This window comes from Dermacentor andersoni, chromosome 3 (assembly GCF_023375885.2).
Source record: "Dermacentor andersoni chromosome 3, qqDerAnde1_hic_scaffold, whole genome shotgun sequence".
In the NCBI taxonomy this organism is placed as follows: domain Eukaryota; kingdom Metazoa; phylum Arthropoda; class Arachnida; order Ixodida; family Ixodidae; genus Dermacentor; species Dermacentor andersoni.
In genome coordinates, this window is record NC_092816.1 from 178,991,567 (window position 1) to 179,008,675 (window position 17,109).

At 47.1% G+C, this 17,109-nt stretch overlaps 2 protein-coding genes and 1 long non-coding RNA gene across 3 annotated transcripts; all 3 read right to left on the reverse strand.

The window, feature by feature from the left end:
- Nucleotides 1-629: 629 nt before the first annotated feature.
- Nucleotides 630-2,196, reverse strand: LOC140216590 (uncharacterized). Its single transcript, XM_072286962.1, has 4 exons — nt 2,112-2,196; nt 1,948-2,025; nt 1,687-1,830; nt 630-1,564 (listed from the first exon to the last, which is right to left on the reverse strand). Exons 1-4 carry the CDS (start codon nt 2,194-2,196, stop codon nt 897-899), a joined length of 975 nt encoding a protein of 324 aa, XP_072143063.1. The 3' UTR covers nt 630-896.
- Nucleotides 2,197-2,273: 77 nt separating this feature from the next.
- Nucleotides 2,274-5,308, reverse strand: LOC140216483 (uncharacterized). Its single transcript, XR_011893169.1, has 3 exons — nt 4,880-5,308; nt 3,956-4,116; nt 2,274-2,360 (listed from the first exon to the last, which is right to left on the reverse strand). It is a non-coding gene; the product is annotated as an uncharacterized lncRNA (long non-coding RNA).
- A 7,066-nt stretch (nt 5,309-12,374) lies between these two features.
- On the reverse strand, nt 12,375-16,261 carry LOC126530255 (uncharacterized). The gene is made up of 3 exons (XM_050177579.2): nt 16,076-16,261; nt 13,636-13,817; nt 12,375-12,801 (listed from the first exon to the last, which is right to left on the reverse strand). The coding sequence occupies exons 1-3, from the start codon at nt 16,259-16,261 to the stop codon at nt 12,375-12,377; spliced, it is 795 nt and encodes a 264-aa protein (XP_050033536.2).
- Between the last annotated feature and the right edge of the window lie 848 nt (nt 16,262-17,109).

Below are 17,109 nucleotides of genomic sequence, written 5' to 3' on the forward strand. Positions count from 1 at the left end.
CTTAGATAAACAAACTGGGAGAGTGGCTAGAAGGCTAGACATGTCTTCAGCACAGTTGCTGCTTTCCGACAGTTTGAAAAGGTTGCTAACTAAAAGATGCCTAAATGCTGCTTGAAACTGCCGGCAAGACGAGTTGCTGTTCGATCCAGATTTCGACCTAACAATAGCAAAGTTGTTTTCAAGTGCATCCTGGTTCAGGTGCTGGTAAGGAGGTATGTCAAACCATAGCGAGAGGCCAGGTGGTTCCATAACAGCAGCACAGCCCTCATAGTTTGGCAGAAGCCACGGATGCAAAGAGGCTGCCGCGCACAGCCTAGAACTTCGATGTTTTCGAAAACTGCAATACACTCTTCCAAAAACTCTTCATGCACAGATCCTGCACAAATTGCAGATGCATACGGAGACTTTCCCCGCTTCTGTGAAGTATTTAGACTGTCAAAGAGTCTATCGATCCTCTCAACAAATCTGGCTGTGTGGATAGCCTCTGATGGCAACTGTTGGAATGTTACCAATGTGCACAATGCAGCAGCGCAATGATTGCTGAATACCTGTGCTGCGAGTTTCACACACATCTTCGAAGCAAAAGTTAAATTAAAGTGCCGTGCACTCAACTTTGGGATGGACCGAATTTGCATTTCTCGATCCTTCTCATAAGCCTGTCGTATGTACGAGCTTTTAATTGTGTCACTGCCTACCCTGAAGTCATACTTGAAGAGCATATTGCGCAAGCACTTGAGCAAATGCGGTGGATCAAAAATAAAGAAAAGCGGTTCACCATTCACACTTAAGTACGGCTTTTCAGGGGTCACAAGTTTCGAAAACAGAGAAACATTTTGGTTCCCCTGATCACAAACCACAGCCACAGGCTGCAATTCAGCTCCAACCAACATTTTGTGTCATTTGAAGAGAAGGTCATGCAGAACAGTTGCAGGCGCTGCCTTATCTGCAAAGAAGTAGCCAAGAGGCTGCTTCCACGGCGTACATATTCCTTTGGCCATGAACACAAGCGCCTTGTTTGCAAGATTTGGACCTTGTGCTGCACTGTACTCTTCAAGGCCTTCAAATCTGTCCGACACTGGATTGTACGACAGCTCCTTTGAAACATGCATTTCGTCAAAAATTATGGTGCAAGCCCTGCCTTGCCGTGGAAAAGACGCTGCCCGTTTCTCGATCAAATCAAAAACTTCAGGATAAAAGCCAACCCTCAATGGTACGCGTGCAAGCCACAGCTGCAGTGACCTAACAGATGGAAGTTTCAGGAGTTTGCTGCAATATCTGTAACCTTTTGGGCTGTGGAAGTATAAACCTAAAGCAAAGGTTTTGTTTTGGCTGCACCATCGACGGCCAAACCTGCTGACATTGTGCATCTTTAACTGAGCTTCAACAAAAGCAACAGCTGGTGTTAAATGCTCACGCAGACTATCTACCAATTCGGCAGTGGTCTTCATGCGACGGCGCTGAAGCAGCAGTCCTTGCAGCCTCTTTTTGCGGTTACGCAGCTGCCTGAGCTTGGCTCGAAATTTCTGCAGTGGCCGCCTTTCATTGATGGGGCTGGTGAAAGATCCTGCAACGTACAGAGTCGACGGAAGAGCAATAAGTTGCTACGTCGGGTTTAGTCGTAGCTGCATGTAGTCCTGTAGCACCAAAAAGTGCGCAATATTGCGAAAGCGTTGTAAAATTGCTAACCTTCATAAGAAAGAGGCGAACTGCTGAACGGAGCTCCTGGTGACAGATCAGCACTCGCTGACAGTGTTGCGGCCACCCCTGCCGTGCCAGGTTCCAGAGATGAAGCACTTGCTTCAGTGCTTGGTCCTGCATATGTGTGGTCAGCTGCGCCCACAGAATATAAAGAACAAAATATAGTGACAGCACAGTTCCGACAGCGAAGCCAGCAACCCAACAATGCACAAATAATAACTAAGCACCACAGGCGGAATTAACACTTACACTGAACCATTATGAAGCCACTGGCGTGGGAACAAGCTTGGTTCAGCGTAGAACCAGTAGGGCTGGCACCATCTGCATCTGCACAGCGCACAGACAAGGAATCGTAGCATATTTCTGAGCCATACCTCCTCAGGCTGTTCGAGCAGATACGAAATGACAATCACCTTCTTGGAAGAGTAGCAGCGACTGGGACGGCCGACTCTGGACGTACCCCTTGGAAACAGGTTCACCGGAGACAGCAGCTATCATAGGAAGCAGTCCAATGAGCTTTCAGTCGTCACCATTTTCAAAAGATTTATGTCAGTTATGCATACAACCCTGCTCACCTGGTTCTCCAGCCCGGCTCACTGATGCCGAAGTTTCGCTCAGAGATTGTGAACAGTCCATGTCGCTGCTGCATTCGCTTGAGGTGTCTGAAATGGCAACATTATTGCGGAGAGAAAAGAGAATTCAGTACCTTTATAGTAAATAATTTCCAAAGAACTATAGCTTCCACAGCATGCGGTTCACATTGTCATCACTCTAGAAAGAAAAATGCTTATCCAATGAAATAAAAATCTGTTTACCACCCTTAATCGTTAGGCACATTAGTTTGATGTCATCAGCAGCTGTGGAGCACCAGTAAATCATTTGCAACTTTCATATGCTATGTTTTACTTTGAAGAGTGCGAAATTCGCCTATCACACAAACAACGATAGCTCGCAAATCAAGTAACGTGCCCCATGTTGTTTACAGATTTATGCAGGTCAGCCTATGGCCTACGCAATGAGATGCAACAAGAATGAATTCGTAAGCAATTATCGCAAAAAATAAAAACCTGTACAAACATTGGCTTTCGCTAGCATGAATATTGAGGTAAAAGGCAACAACACAAACAATTATTAGTGCATTTCTATAATCGTTCAGTGCGTGCTTTGATACATAACACATGAGCACACAATATCTCGAGAAGCTTTTCACCAAGCGTACCTTGCCCAAGTCGGCATAAGATTGCATCCTGATAAGACTGAAGGTGAAAAAAGAAGCTCTGCATACAAGAAAGCAAAGTTCTGGAGTACTAAAATTCATCAAATATTTAGGAAGGCTCACCCCTTTTTTCCCCCTCACTTCTTTTGAGCTATCAAAGGAAGGACGAGAATGCCCTCTGGACACGACAGGGACCGTTCATGAGACAAGGTTTCACGGTGAATATGAAAGATTCAACTCCCACTTGCTGCAAAACATGTAGAGTCGCCTGGTTTCCGTTGCTGAAGTGGCTAGCGGCATCAAACAGCCTGAACCGGAAGACTGACAGACTCACGTTAAGATCCTTTGGAGCCCTTTGCCATACCAGACTACGAAATATCCCACTTCCATTATCCTTTTTTTTACCGGAAATATCAGGCAAGAGTATTCACACCGTCAGTGTACTTTTTCCGCACCCGTGCCTAGAAATTCGCTTGAGCACCCTTCGCCTACTAAGCTTGTGCCATTAGCTTACCACAAGCACAAACCTAATTCTATGCTATGTTGGACATTTGTCACGAACCTCACATACAGTGTACAATGCATACCGGGAGAAAAGAAGTTTCGATCCCAACAGCGGAAAAATACGCCTTGTACAATGTCGCATGGCATACAGAAAGTACACAAATAAAAGGGCTGGAGCACCCCCTTGTGTGAGCGTCTAGTTGATTCAAATACTGACAACTGTTGAATCGCTAAACTTGCATGCAAGAGACGTAAAACGAATATATATATATATATATACACACACACACACACACACGACATGTATATAATTACATGTGCTCACGTGAAAGCGATACTTCCATTTTCGTTATCGCTTAGCAGGGTGCAGGTAAAAATTTACTGTAATTTTTAAAGCCACAAGACAGATACATAATTTATTTTGCAAAAGACGCTAGACTGTTTACGGTTACGACAAAAAGGAAAAATTTCATTTTTTCACAAAACCTGACATTTCAAGAGTGGCGAATGCCTTAAAAGTTTGATAACAAAAATTACCGGCAATGCTTGCTCGAGTAGGCAAAGCATCGTGTCGCAGCCTTCCTGACGGCAGATACACAGATGGTTCGAAGTGCCTCGAGCAAATCCTGAGTTCTCGTAGCTGCGACGGCGCCTTCTCCAGGCTGACGTTGCGGCAGAACTGCGCCCACGCTCGGCACCTGGACGTGATGAAACATGCGCGTTAGATACAACTGCGCCAAAAGGAATACGCATACTCGAAACGCCAATGCGTCATTATTCCTGTCACTGCTAACTGCAGTAAATTATACTTGCATTAAATCTGAACTATGGTAGTAAATGCTCGCGCCAAGCTCTCTGCGCCCCAGAGTGCGGTAACGCTAATCCTCATGCCACGCGGCTAGCTGCTTTTCTAAGCTCAACGAGTGACGAGAGTGAAGTGCGTTTAAAATTACCCGGACAGTCATGTATATGTAGGACAGCAATACCAAGGCAGGCAATAACTCCTGCTGAGCGAATCCAGTTAACGCCTCCTCAAAGCCGCGCACATACACGAGGCTGAGTTTCGATACTCCCAGTTGCGAGGGGATCCTCAAATTGGCTTCACGGTTTTGCAAAACTAAAAAATGTCGTACTCAGAGCTGTCAGGTAGCAAACTTTGTTCTAAATGGGCCTCCCGGTCAGTAGCGTGCACGTGGTTGCTTCTGAGAGCCCGGTGTGAAGTTCACGTTGGTGATAGTCAGCTGCATGAAACTCACTATAACTTAGAAAAATGTGGGCCTCTTTCGCACACCTCAGCACTGAAAGTGTGTGCCCTGCAGTGTAGTACATAAATATCCCCGAAAACATGAAGCCAAGTACGCACGAACGGGTTACAGCTATGAAACACGAGCGAACAGCCCGGCGAAACCATATCGAAGCTATCGCGCATACCTAGAGCAGACGACACTGTCAAGAGCTCACCTGTGAAAGTCCAGCGGGAATCGGTGTAGCGTGACACCAATGGTACTATCCACGCTGTCGCAGTGTACCACGGAGCATCGTTTCTTCACATGCCGCAAGCTCATCTTGAAATGAAGCGCTAAGCGCTTCAAAAGAAGAGCGCGAAGCGTGCAAAGACAGAAAAAGACTTCGCACTGGCCGCACTCCGAAGGAAACGACAAAACCGAGAAAACTGCCGCAGCGGTGCAGCGGGCTGCAAATCTTACCGAACGGTGACAAAGAAGCGACGTGCAAGGACGACGAAAACTTCGCAAAAGGAGCATTGTGAGACCGGCGAGCTAAATTTATACGCTTTACCAGGCGCGCCATCGCAGACAGCTGGCGATAAGAAATCGCTTCGTAAGCTCCCGCCACTGTGGCCGGGTTAGCCGGGTATCGAAACAAGGCCTGCAAAGACGCGCTGTAATGCGCCGCACACTCAGGAATAGGGGGCAGGTCGAGAGTGTTGCAAAAATACAAAATTTGCCAGGTTTTAATAAAATGACTTACCTCTTTCATAAAACAAGGTGCTAATATATTTTTTTTTTCTATTGGCAGATTACATTCCAATTTTGTAGCTTTATCATTTCTTTATATGAGTGTTTTGCCCCCCATCCTCCGGTTGTGCTGCAGTCGCGCTAAACCACTTTTCGGCCCAGCCTTCGCCACCACTTTAAATCCTCCTTGGTTTCACCGTGGCGGTCCTGTGAGGTAGCGCCTCACCGCGGATTTTTTTCTCTCTCTCGCTCCCTAGTCACTGCTGGCGTGCGCCACAAGTAGCACCGAGCCACAGGTGTTCCGCCGCTGCGCAGCGCCGCGCCTATCGGCCGCCACCGGTTGGTATGACGTCACACCGTGTTCCTCGTCATTGGGCTCGCCTTCGTTCGCTTCACAAGCTGCGGTGCATTTCTGACAAGATGTGTGAGGATTGAAAAGGTGAGCTTGCGTGCGCCGCAACCACGGTTGAGGCGGCAGTATGGATGGCGACAGTTATGATAAGCATGAGGAGGCCTAGAATCGACATCGGAACGAAATCAAGAGGAAACGAATCGCCCAGGAAACAGACGAACAGCGCGCCGAACGACTGGCTAAACGCCACAACATATCTAGACAACCAGACTAACCGAGACTTGCAATCAAGATTAATCAAGGTTAACCATGCTATGCCTTAGCTTTCGCCACATAAATCCTGGCATAGCCGAACTCAGCCACTGCTAACCTCAGCGGGACAGCGCCATCCTTACGGCAAATTTGCTGGCTCGATTCGCCAAGCAAAAGATTTTCTCGACACTCTCACTATACCTGCAATCCATTAAGGTGGTACCACACTTATTTTCTTCAACACAGCAGCATGCCGTTCCTTTATTACCTTCATTATTGTCTTTATGATTGCTCACCGCATAAATGAAACCAGTCCTTTATAAAGTAGAAGCAGCTTATATATGGTTGAGCGGACCTACAGTTGTGAATGGCATGCCATTTAGGTAACTAATATAAAATAAGCTTAACGCGTTTTTCTCGGAAATCTGACTCGAGAATAATTTAGTTTGTTTACACCCCTACAAAGTGCGGAAGGAGGCGGTAACTTTTTTTTAGTTAAACGAATTCTGCCCTTTTATTTCTGGTAATGTGATTATGAGGCACCCTGTTCAGTCCTCACCACCTGAGGTTCTGTATCGTGCACCTAAACACAAGTACAAGAGTGGTTTTTCCATTTCACTCCCATCGTATTCCGTGACCTGATTTGAACCCGTGAGCTCGTCATCGGCAGCGGAATGCCATATCCACAATGTAGCCACTAATTAGGCACTAATTGGACTGGGCAAAAAATGTCACATGACTTACGGGCCACAAATTAGGATATACAATGGCTACGTAAATCTCTTCTGGGTGCCCGAGGTCCGACTGAAATAACAGAACTGATAGCAATTGGTCCGCCTTCTAATATACGAGGAAGAAGAAACGGGAATAGAATGTTGCGCAGCAGTTTTTGTTTTCTTTGAGAATACTCACCGAAAACCTGAGGACAGGGCAGCGGATGGGCCACGTATATTTTATTTGTTTGAAGCCGCAAGCAGAAAGCTTACATATGCCTTTCCGTCTGTGTTTCGCTAGACATACTGGTGAAAAGCTATATGCACAAAAATACAACACGAGAGATGACATGCTGCTTTGAAAACAAGAAAATTATCTCTTCTTCAAAGGGAACAGTAGAGTACTATAGTTCTCTAGAAGCCAACACTACAGTCGCAATCTACACGCAATGGCCGCGCGGAAATAAAACAAAATAAAGAAGAAAAAGAAAGGCATATTATTCGTAAGGCATAAATACATGTCATATCTAATTATAAATACCGTTTCATGGGCCTGAACGCATATACGAGCGCGCGAAGTAGTATGAATGACACTTCCGATATGTATCGCAAGCAGTTTTCAAAGGCGCGACCTTGATTTGGCTTTATCCACTTCGACCGCAGCGCCGCCACATCATTTTTCTACAACGCGCGTCTCACTGGAAAGCATATCCTGCCCCTGCCGCTCGTCCCACTCAACCGCATTATAAAACAATCTACTAAGCACAAGATAGTGGGATCAAATCTTGGCCGCGAAGGCCGCATTTCGATGGAGGCGAAATGCAAAAAGGCTCGTGGGCCTTTCATTCTGAGCGCGGTAAATATTCCCTGGTGTTCCAAATAATGCGCAGTCCCCCACTAAGGCTTTCCGCATTATGAAATAATAGTTTTCGCTCGTAAGACCCCTGAATTAGATTCACTCTTCTTCTATCTAGGCACCCGCCGTGGTTGCTCAGTGGCTATGGTGTTGGGCTGCTGAGCACGAGGTCGCGGGATCGAATCCCGGCCACGGCGGCCGCATTTCGATGGGGGCGAAATGCGAAAACACCCGTGTACTTAGATTTAGGTGCACGTTAAAGAACCCCAGGTGGTCGAAATTTCCGGAGTCCCCCACTACGCCGTGCCTCATAATCAGAAATGGTTTTGGCACGTAAAACCCCATAATTTAATTTTTTTTTCTATCCAGGCAGTACAGTGCGCTCTATCTGCCTGGCTTCTTAAGCTGTTTCTTGTGCAGCCTTCAGCCGGTTTTCTTCTTCAAGCTCCACAGCGCCCATATGGACCATTGCACAGTGTGGCGTTGTGCGGTCTGGTGCAGGGTGGTGCGGGGGTAACCAATCTACATTGCCGGTTGCCATGTCATGCTTATGTATACTCTTCATTGCGGGAGAGGCAGCAGTTCTTTTTGAATTTCTTTAGAAGCAATCGACACCTCCCAAGTACTGTTGAAATGTAGATTAGCGTGAAGATTTAGTGCAGACATTTCCACTCAATTGCGCATTGACGGCGTACAAATACGCTCTTCGTAAGGGAGATCGTGGCTTACCTATTGGCTTATTTCTCGCATATAGAAAATGACTTGCCATCGGTATCGCACAAATAAAAGCTGATCCTATTATCTTGTATCAACCGCTTCGAGTGTCCGCAATGATTATTTACGCCACAGTTACTGCATATCCATCTTGTTTCTGTTATTTGGAAGGACATTTGAATAGTGGGCCATTGCACATAAGTTACTCACTGAACTGTCAAGCACTTACGTATCCGACAGAGACCATTTCGACTTGCTGCCCCTTCAACCCTGCATTCGAAGGGGAAGCTTTTGCTTGATCGATCCTATGCCACATTTGCACATGTACATCCATCTTTATGGCTGTCATTGTTTCCTTAGTAACACTGTGGAACAAAGCGAATACCCGAATGTAACAGCCTTCTTCACAATTGGCTACTAAGGCAAGGTAATTGTTCGCTACCTCATTACTAGTGCTTCCACGGCTATGGCATTCTTAGCAGCAGATGAGTTGGCTCGTAAGGGCCATACCCACAGAAGTAAACGAAAGTCATTTTTAAAAAGAAATAAACAAACCTGGAGCATCGCCATTGCGAAGCCTAGTTCTTCATGGGCCTAAAGAATACTGTCTTCTTCCTTCCTCGAGCGGTATGAACATATCTACATTACTGACCGGATCTTCAACCAAGCTTTCCAGACCGACTACCGTGGGAATTAGAGACACTTAACTATATGCTACGACGCAACGTGGCTAGTTTCGTCAAACAATACGCGCCTTTTGAGACAACCGTGACTGTCTGGAAGCAATTGGACACATATTATTCGACTTAGATCGTACAGGGTTGCAAGGGACATATTGAAAACAAATATGGCTTCTACGTAAATGTTAATGTATATGTGACGCTACGGCTTACAACTGGTCCCTGGAAAACTCCAAAAATGCGGTCTCAAGCCCTCGACTTCTTATTTGGTCACCTTTAATATAATCGTTTTAATATGGTGGTTAACCAATGGCCCTCCGCCCCCAGCTGCTGTGGAGCATCTGACCAAGGCGGTGGTTATATTTGCAACGCATCAGATGGTGCTAAGAACACCTGGGTCCGGAAAGGCCGCCAATGGAAACCGACCCTTGCAACGTTCAACACCCGAACACTCTCGAGTAAGGCTAGCTTAACATGATCTTGGCTTGTAGCGCGAAGTGAAAACAGACACAGAAAGCAGCAGACAGGACGAGCGCTAACTCTGAACTAAATTTTTATTAAACCGAAGAACATATATATAGGTGATTGCAAAAACTGCAGCATAAGGACATGACAAGGTAAAAAACATAAGTTAAACATATCAGGCGGTATGGAAGTAAAAGAAGGAAACAAAAAAAGATTACTTCAGATTAGTACACGTATTGCGAAGGTACTGAAATTCGCAATCTAACAGAGACAACGATGCATGGCTAACGCAAGTGTCTCCTAAACTTTTGATGTGGAATGCCTCGATAATTTCCTGTGTGGTTTGGCATTTATGTCTGGAAAAAATGTTTGTGTCTTCAAAGAAAGGTTTACAACCACAATTGAAACAATGTGACGCCAAATGTGCTGCATTAGGGTTGTTTAGTGAAAGTTTGTGCTCTTTTAGTCTAATGTTAATGCACCTGCCACTCTGTCCAATGTAAGCTTTCCCGCACTCGAGTGGAATCTGATAAACTATACCGGTGTTGTAAGGCACTAAAGAGGACACATGTTTAACGCCGCAGTCACCTTTTCCTTTTCTTGCCACCCTGTTCAAGCTTCCTATTTATCATAGGGCACAAGTTAGACAACTTGCGAGGGGCCGAGAACACTGTAGTGACGTCATACCTATTGGCCACGTTCCTTAAACCATCGGATAATTTATGTATATAGGGTACCACAGCAAACTTTGTTTCTATTTTTCTGTTTTTGTTGTTCCTTACCGGGGCTTTTTATCCATTTGAAATGTTTTTGCAGGTTAGTTATAATAAATGCACGGGATAGCTAGCCTTTCCAAGCCGTTGTATCTGTTGTGAAAAACTTTGTTGCATATTGTGCAGACATGACTTAGTAATGGCAGACCTAAGAGTTGAATAAGCGATCCCCTGTTTAACAAGTTTAGAATGACAAGAAGAAAAATCAAGCAGTGGCTTGTTAGCCCTAGGCGAATAATGCCAACAGACATGCTCATCCTGGAACGTTAAGCACAGATCTAAAGACTAATTTGTTGCGCTGGATAAGAGCAAGCGTGAAACCTAGGCCCCCACCACCTTCCCTAAAAACTTTAAAATATCCGTAGTTATCTTGGTATAGTTATCGCGAGAACAAAATACCAGGTAGTCACTACGTATCTAAATGCATGCACCGCCAATTCCTTAAGATTGTTTTGTAGTTTTCTAATTAGATAACTATTACTCAAAACTGGCGCAACTTTTGTACCAATGCAAACTCCCGATTTTTGTACATACATAGAACTACCCCATTTTACAACGGTATTCCCTATTTAAAACAACAATAGTTCGAAAAAAGATTCCACGGGCATCCCACAGTCCTGAGTACACCGGGACTCATCACTGTTGAGCGTCACTGCTACTTTAACACTACGCAGTAGTTACGATTCCGGAAGCGAATAAAAATGATCTTTTACATCAACACTGATCGCGGAGCATTTACCTGGATTATTTTCTGTTAGGAAGGCTACAATTTCTTCCGAATGTCTTATCAGGAAGGGGTCATTAAGACGAACTAAAGAGAGTACATTATGCAAAAAAGTTGAGACGGTGTACGGCCACGTTCCTTTTTCAGAAATAATGGCTCGAAAAGGAACTTCCGGCTTATGTGTCTCAGCACTAAAAAATATGTCGAGGTGCAGACCCTTGGAATATTTAACTCCCGACGCGAGGCCCTCCAGATCCAATTTCTCAAGCAAATCAATTTGCAGTTTTCTTCGCTTTATTAAATTGGTAATTTTTGGAACAAAGTGTTTGTCAATAGCGGTTTTAGCTCTTTGTGCGTACAATTCTTCAGGAACAACAACAACGAAACCTTTGCCCGCAGTAACCAACCTAAGCTCATGCTTGACGAAAAAACGCGACACACCAGTTAGGCTGTCTGACTTACTGGGCTGAGGTACAGGCCTCGCGATCACATCAATGCACTCAGTCACACACCTTGGTCAAAAGTCTTCAGTGACCCAACGAGAAATGGATCTAGACAAGCTGACCTTTTCCGGAGGTCACAAATCAGGTTCACAGGCAAACTTTGGTCCCTTTAGCAGAGTGCTTTCGATGTTTGATGGGAGTTGTTGACCGCCGAGCAGAAGCACTTTTCCTTGGTCCCGCGTAGTCTTATCCTTCTTCGGTAACGAAAGACGAGCACGGGCCCATAGGAATTCCGTGGCCTGCTCTGCGATCCTAATCCATTCCCGAAAACATCGTCGTTTGCCTTCCGCAGATGGGGCTCTCACGCACATAACCAGAAGCCTGTCCTTGAAGAAACAGACCTGCCGCCAGAGTTCCGAGTTCAGAGTCCGGGCCATCCTTCGGGAGTGTTCTGTTGAAGGTTTCATGCTTCCAAAGATTGCTTGAATATCCGGAGGGCAAATGCCGGTTCTGCTGTACCATGCCACAGTTCTGGCTTTGCAAACTGTCAGTGCAATAAAAGAAGCAACATTGGCTTCACTAGAAAGGTTAAAGCGTTCACATCGAAAAGAGCCCTGTGTACAAGAAATGTAATGCAAAATGATAAACAGTTGGGCGAGTTTGTACAGTAACATGATCTTGGCTTGTATCGAGAAGTGAGCACGGACACAGAAAGGAGCAGACAGGACGAGCGCTAACTCTGAACTAAATTTTTATTAAAACGAAGAGCATATATATAGGTGATTGCAAAAACCGCAGCATAGGGACATAACTGAAGAAACCACGTACTCCCAAGAAGATCAACCGATCAAAGAACGTTTATTACGGGTTTCGCGTGCAATATATAGCACACAGTAAGAAAGAGGGGGAGGAACAAATAGAGACTAAGGGAAGAAAGTGATTACAGCAGGTGCGCTCAGCTTCATAGGCACGTGCGGAGCCATGACGATACAACAGTCTCCTCTTCTCTTAGGGAGAGAACCTGTCAGGAGGACGTCTCGAACGGGTTGACCTTCGTAGTTCCAGGGTTGTGGTCTCATCCGTCGTATTCGCACTAGCGGTCTTGTCGACGGCTGTGTCGCCTCTGGCTGAGAGACACGGCTGCACTTGCTCCGAGTCCTGCACCACCACACGCGGTGGCACTTGGTCCAAGTGTCGTCGCATTAGTTCACCCTCCGGTCCCGCGGGAGTTACCATTCGAGACCCCTCTGTTGTTTGGACACGTGCTTGAGTCCATGGGTCTCTGAGGCAAATGTAGTTTCGCACCCAAATTGGTTTATCCTTCTGCAAGAAATCATTGGCAAAAGGGTAACTGTAACGCTCTGTTTCTAACGGCAACAAGTTATCTAATCGGGAGCGTAGCTCACGCCCCATCAGCAGCATAGCCGGCGTTTTCCTACCCGACAGCGGCGTTCGTCGGTAGTTGTGCAAGATCCTGGCCAGCCGCGTTTGCATTGATCCTTGCCTGTTTTTCTGCAGGCTTTGTTTTATTGTATGCAGCGCTCGTTCCGCCAACCCATTCGATTGAGGGTGATATGGTGCCGTGGGCATGTGCTTTATTCCATTCACCGTAGTGAAAGTCTGGAATTCCCGGCTAGCAAACGGAGGCCCATTTTCTGTGATGATTGTGCGCGGCAATTCAAAAGTGTTAAAGAGGGTGCGCAGGGAATCTACGGTCGTCCCACCTGTGGAAGTTCGCAAAGGCACAGCTTCTATCCACTTACTGTGGGAATCGACCTCAATTAATAGCATGTAGCCATCAACCGCACCCGCAAAATCAATGTGCAGACGAGACCACGGCTGCCTGGTTTCCGGCCATGGGACTGGTACCTTGCGTGGAGGCATCGGTGCAGCTTGAACACATAAGTGGCACGTCTTACCAAGCTGCTCAATCTGTTTATCAATGCCGGGATGCCAAAGCAGCGTTCGAGCTAGTCTCTTCATGGCGGTGATTCTTTGATGTGTCTCATGAACCAGCTGCAACACTGCGTTCCTGGCTGGTTTAGGCACGACGACTCGGTGGCCCCAGAACACCAGGCCTTCTCTCACAGTTAGCTCGTCCCTCCGGACTAGGTACGGCTTTAGAGTGACTTGCTTCAAGTCTAAATGCCGAGGCCAGCTTTCCGGCACCTACTTCCGCACCACAAGTAACTCCTCATCTTCGGCCCTATAGCGGGCCAGTTTGGCTGACAGCACTCTACTGTCCGAACAGGCGGTGAGAAGTACGTACTCACAGTCAACAGCGCGGTCCTCTTCTCCAGACACTTCCTTGGAAGGCGCCGCCCGTGGCACGCGGCTGAGTGCATCAGCCAGAACATTCGCCTTGCCGTCCTTGAGCTTGACGATGTAGGAGTAGGTGCTCAACTGGAGGGCCCACCGTTGTATGCGGGCGGCCGCCATGGCTGGAACCGGCTTATCTGGATTGAAAATACTGACTAATGGCTTGTGATCAGTCAGAAGTGTGAATTTCCTACCCAACAAATATGCCCGGAATTTCGCCACTCCAAACACTAATGCCAGGGCTTCCTTTCAAGCTCCGAATACTTCCGGTCTGCGTCTGAGTATGCGGGAGTGGAAGCCAATGGGTTGCCTCATCGCCTCAGCTGTGCCGTGACAGCTGAGGACAGCTCCAATGCCGACTGATGAAGCGTCACATTCTAGTACCAACGGTTGTTCCGGGTCGTAAAGGGCAAGAAATTCTGCTTTACTTATCAGTGCTTTGACCTCTTGGAACGCCTGCTGCTGAGCAATGCCCCACTTCCACTCAGTCTTGGCGCGCAATAGTTCGTACAGAGGTGCAAGGATCGTGGCTGCCTGCGGTAGAAACTTTTGGTAATAGCTGACCAGACCCAAAAATGATCTTAACTCGGGCGCTCCCGTGGGTGTGCCGACGTCCAGAATAACCTCAAGGTTTTCCCTTTTGGCATGCACGCCCTTATCGTCGAATTTGTAACCCAAAAAATCAACTTCATTCTCACGCAAATCTTCACTTCTCCCGATTCAGCGGCACCCCGAACTCGCGGAATCTTCACAGAACTCGGCATACGGTGGCGCCGTCATTTCGCTTTTCTGCAATGATTACGTCGTCCAAATAGACCTGTACTCCGGGCAGTCCTTGCAAAATTGTTTCCATGCGTTGCTGAAATAGCGCTGGCGCAGAGGCTACTCCGAACGGAAGGCGTGCGAAGCAAAAAAGGCCCTTCTGTGTATTCACCGTCGTGAGCTGGTGCGATTCTTCGTCTAACGCAATTTGATTGTAGGCGTCCCGGAGATCGATAGTTGTAAAAGCTTCCCCGACGTTTAACGTCGCCATGATGTCCTCTATGCGCGGGAGAGGATACTGGATCGTATGGCAGGCTTGGTTGACAGTATTTTTGAAATCGCCGCATAAGCGAATGTTTCCGTTACGCTTTGCCACCACCACCACGGGTGCCGCCCAGTCGGAGTGTGCGACCGGGGCAAGAATTCCATTTTCAACTAACCGATCAATTTCGGCCTCCACTTATGAGCGCAACGCGTACGGCACCGGCCGCGCCTTACAGAACTGAGGAACAGCATCATCTCGCAATGGCAACCGGGCGGGCGGTCCCTTTATGAGCCCTAACTCGGGTCGAAACACGTCGTAACATTCTTGTAAGAAGACTTGAACGCCATTGTCAACTTCACGAATGGCTGGACTCTCACTTTCCGGCGTTGCGCTGAGCACCGGCTCCCCAAGAAGGTACAGCGCTGTCATGACGTCCTGGCCACACAGGTTCGGCCCGGAACTACTCGGCACCGCTAATGTGGCTTTCGTAGTCTTCGAACACAAGGAAACGTCGAGCTGTAACTGGCCACGCACCGGCAGTGGTCCAAGGAAGCATGACAACTTGAGTGGAGATTCTTGCAGTTTCGGCCAGGCATCTTGATGGTGTACGTAGGTGGACCAAGTGATGATAGAAACCGGGGACCCTGTGTCCAGCTGCATCTTGATCGTTATTCCATTCCAAAGTAGAGTGCACATGATTGCCTTTACGGTGTGAATGTTTCCAACGAAATTATCTGCCGTTTCAACGAGGAACAGAGCTTCTGATCGCGGATTGTTGCAGTTTCCTGCTAACGAATGCACGCAATAATTTGCTGGTGTGGCCACGTGAACGGTTCTCTCGTTCTGCTGTCTGCTTGTCCGGGACACATCTTGCTAACATGACCGCGCTGCTGGCAGCGGTAGCACTTCGCCGAGCGGAACCGGCAGGTTCTGGGGTCGTGCCCTGTTTTTCCCCACCTGAAGCATTGTGGCCGAACTTTACGTCGTGCATACATGTTTCTTAACATGTGTACGCCTTCGTCTTCAGGCGCAGTCTTCAACGTCTTCACGTTTTCTTCCACCATTTCCACTGCTAAGGCGATTTCCTCTGCTTCGCTTCTTGTTAAGGATGCCTTCGAAAGCAGTCGACGTACCGAGTTGTCTTGCAAGCCACAATCTATACGGTCCCGGAGCATCCTGTCAAGTGAAGTGCCGAAGTTGCAGGTATCCACCAATTGCCGAATGGCTACGAAAAATATCTGACTGGCTCTCCTGGCATCTGGTTCCGTGAGAAAAATTTGTAGGATTGGGCTATTTCATTCGGGCTCGGCGAAAAATGCTTCTGCAGTATGTCGAGTGCTTCCGTGTACGACAGCTCGTTCACCTTTGTTGGCGCGCAGCGTCCACTAACGACGGCCACCGTGAGAGTGCTCAGCCCTGCTACGAGCAATGCTCGCTTCTTTTCTTCCGTGATGCCGTTGCCTTCGAAGAAAGCTTCTAGTCGCACTAGATATGCCGGCCAGTGGTGCGTAGTTTCCTCGAACTGCGGTGGGCTTGCGTATCCGGCCATGGCTACCGGGGTGTTGCTGGTGGGCGGCAGGCTCATCCCATCCTCGTCGCCACTGAAGTAACCACGCACTCCCAAGAAGATCAACCGAGCAAAGAACGTTTATTACGGATATCGCGTGCAATATATAGCACACAGCAAGAAATACTGGAAGGGACAAATAGAGACTAAGGGAAGAAGGTGATTACAGCAGGTGTGCCCAGCTTCATAGGCACGTGCGGTGCCATGACGATACAACAATGACAAGGTAAAAAAACATCAGTTAAACATATCAGGAGGTATGGAAGTCAACGAAGGAAACAAAACAATATCGCTTCAGATAAGTACACGTATTGCGAAGGTACTGAAATTCGTAATCTAACAGAGACAACGATGCATGGCTAACGCAAGTGTCTCCTTATCTTTTGATGTGGAATGCCTCGATAATTTCCCGTGTGGTTTGGCATTTATGTCTGAAAAGAATTTTTGTGGCTTCAAAGAAAGGTTTACAACCACAATTGAAACAATGTCACGCCACATGTGATGCATTAGGGTGGTTTAGTGAATGTTTGTGTTCTTTTAGTCTAATGTTAATGCACCTGCCGCTCTGTCCAATGTAAGCTTTCCCGTGCTCTCGCGATAACTACACCAAGAAACTTACGGATATTTTGAAAGTTTTTAGGGAATGTGGTGGGGGCCTAGGTTTCACGCTTGCTCTTATCCAGCGCAACAAATTAGTCTTTAGATCTGTGCTTAACGTTCCAGGATGAGCATGTCTGTTGGCATTATTCGCCTAGGGCTAACAAGCCACTGCTTGATTTTTCTTCTTGTCATTCTAAACTTGTTAAACAGGGGATCGCTTATTCAACTCT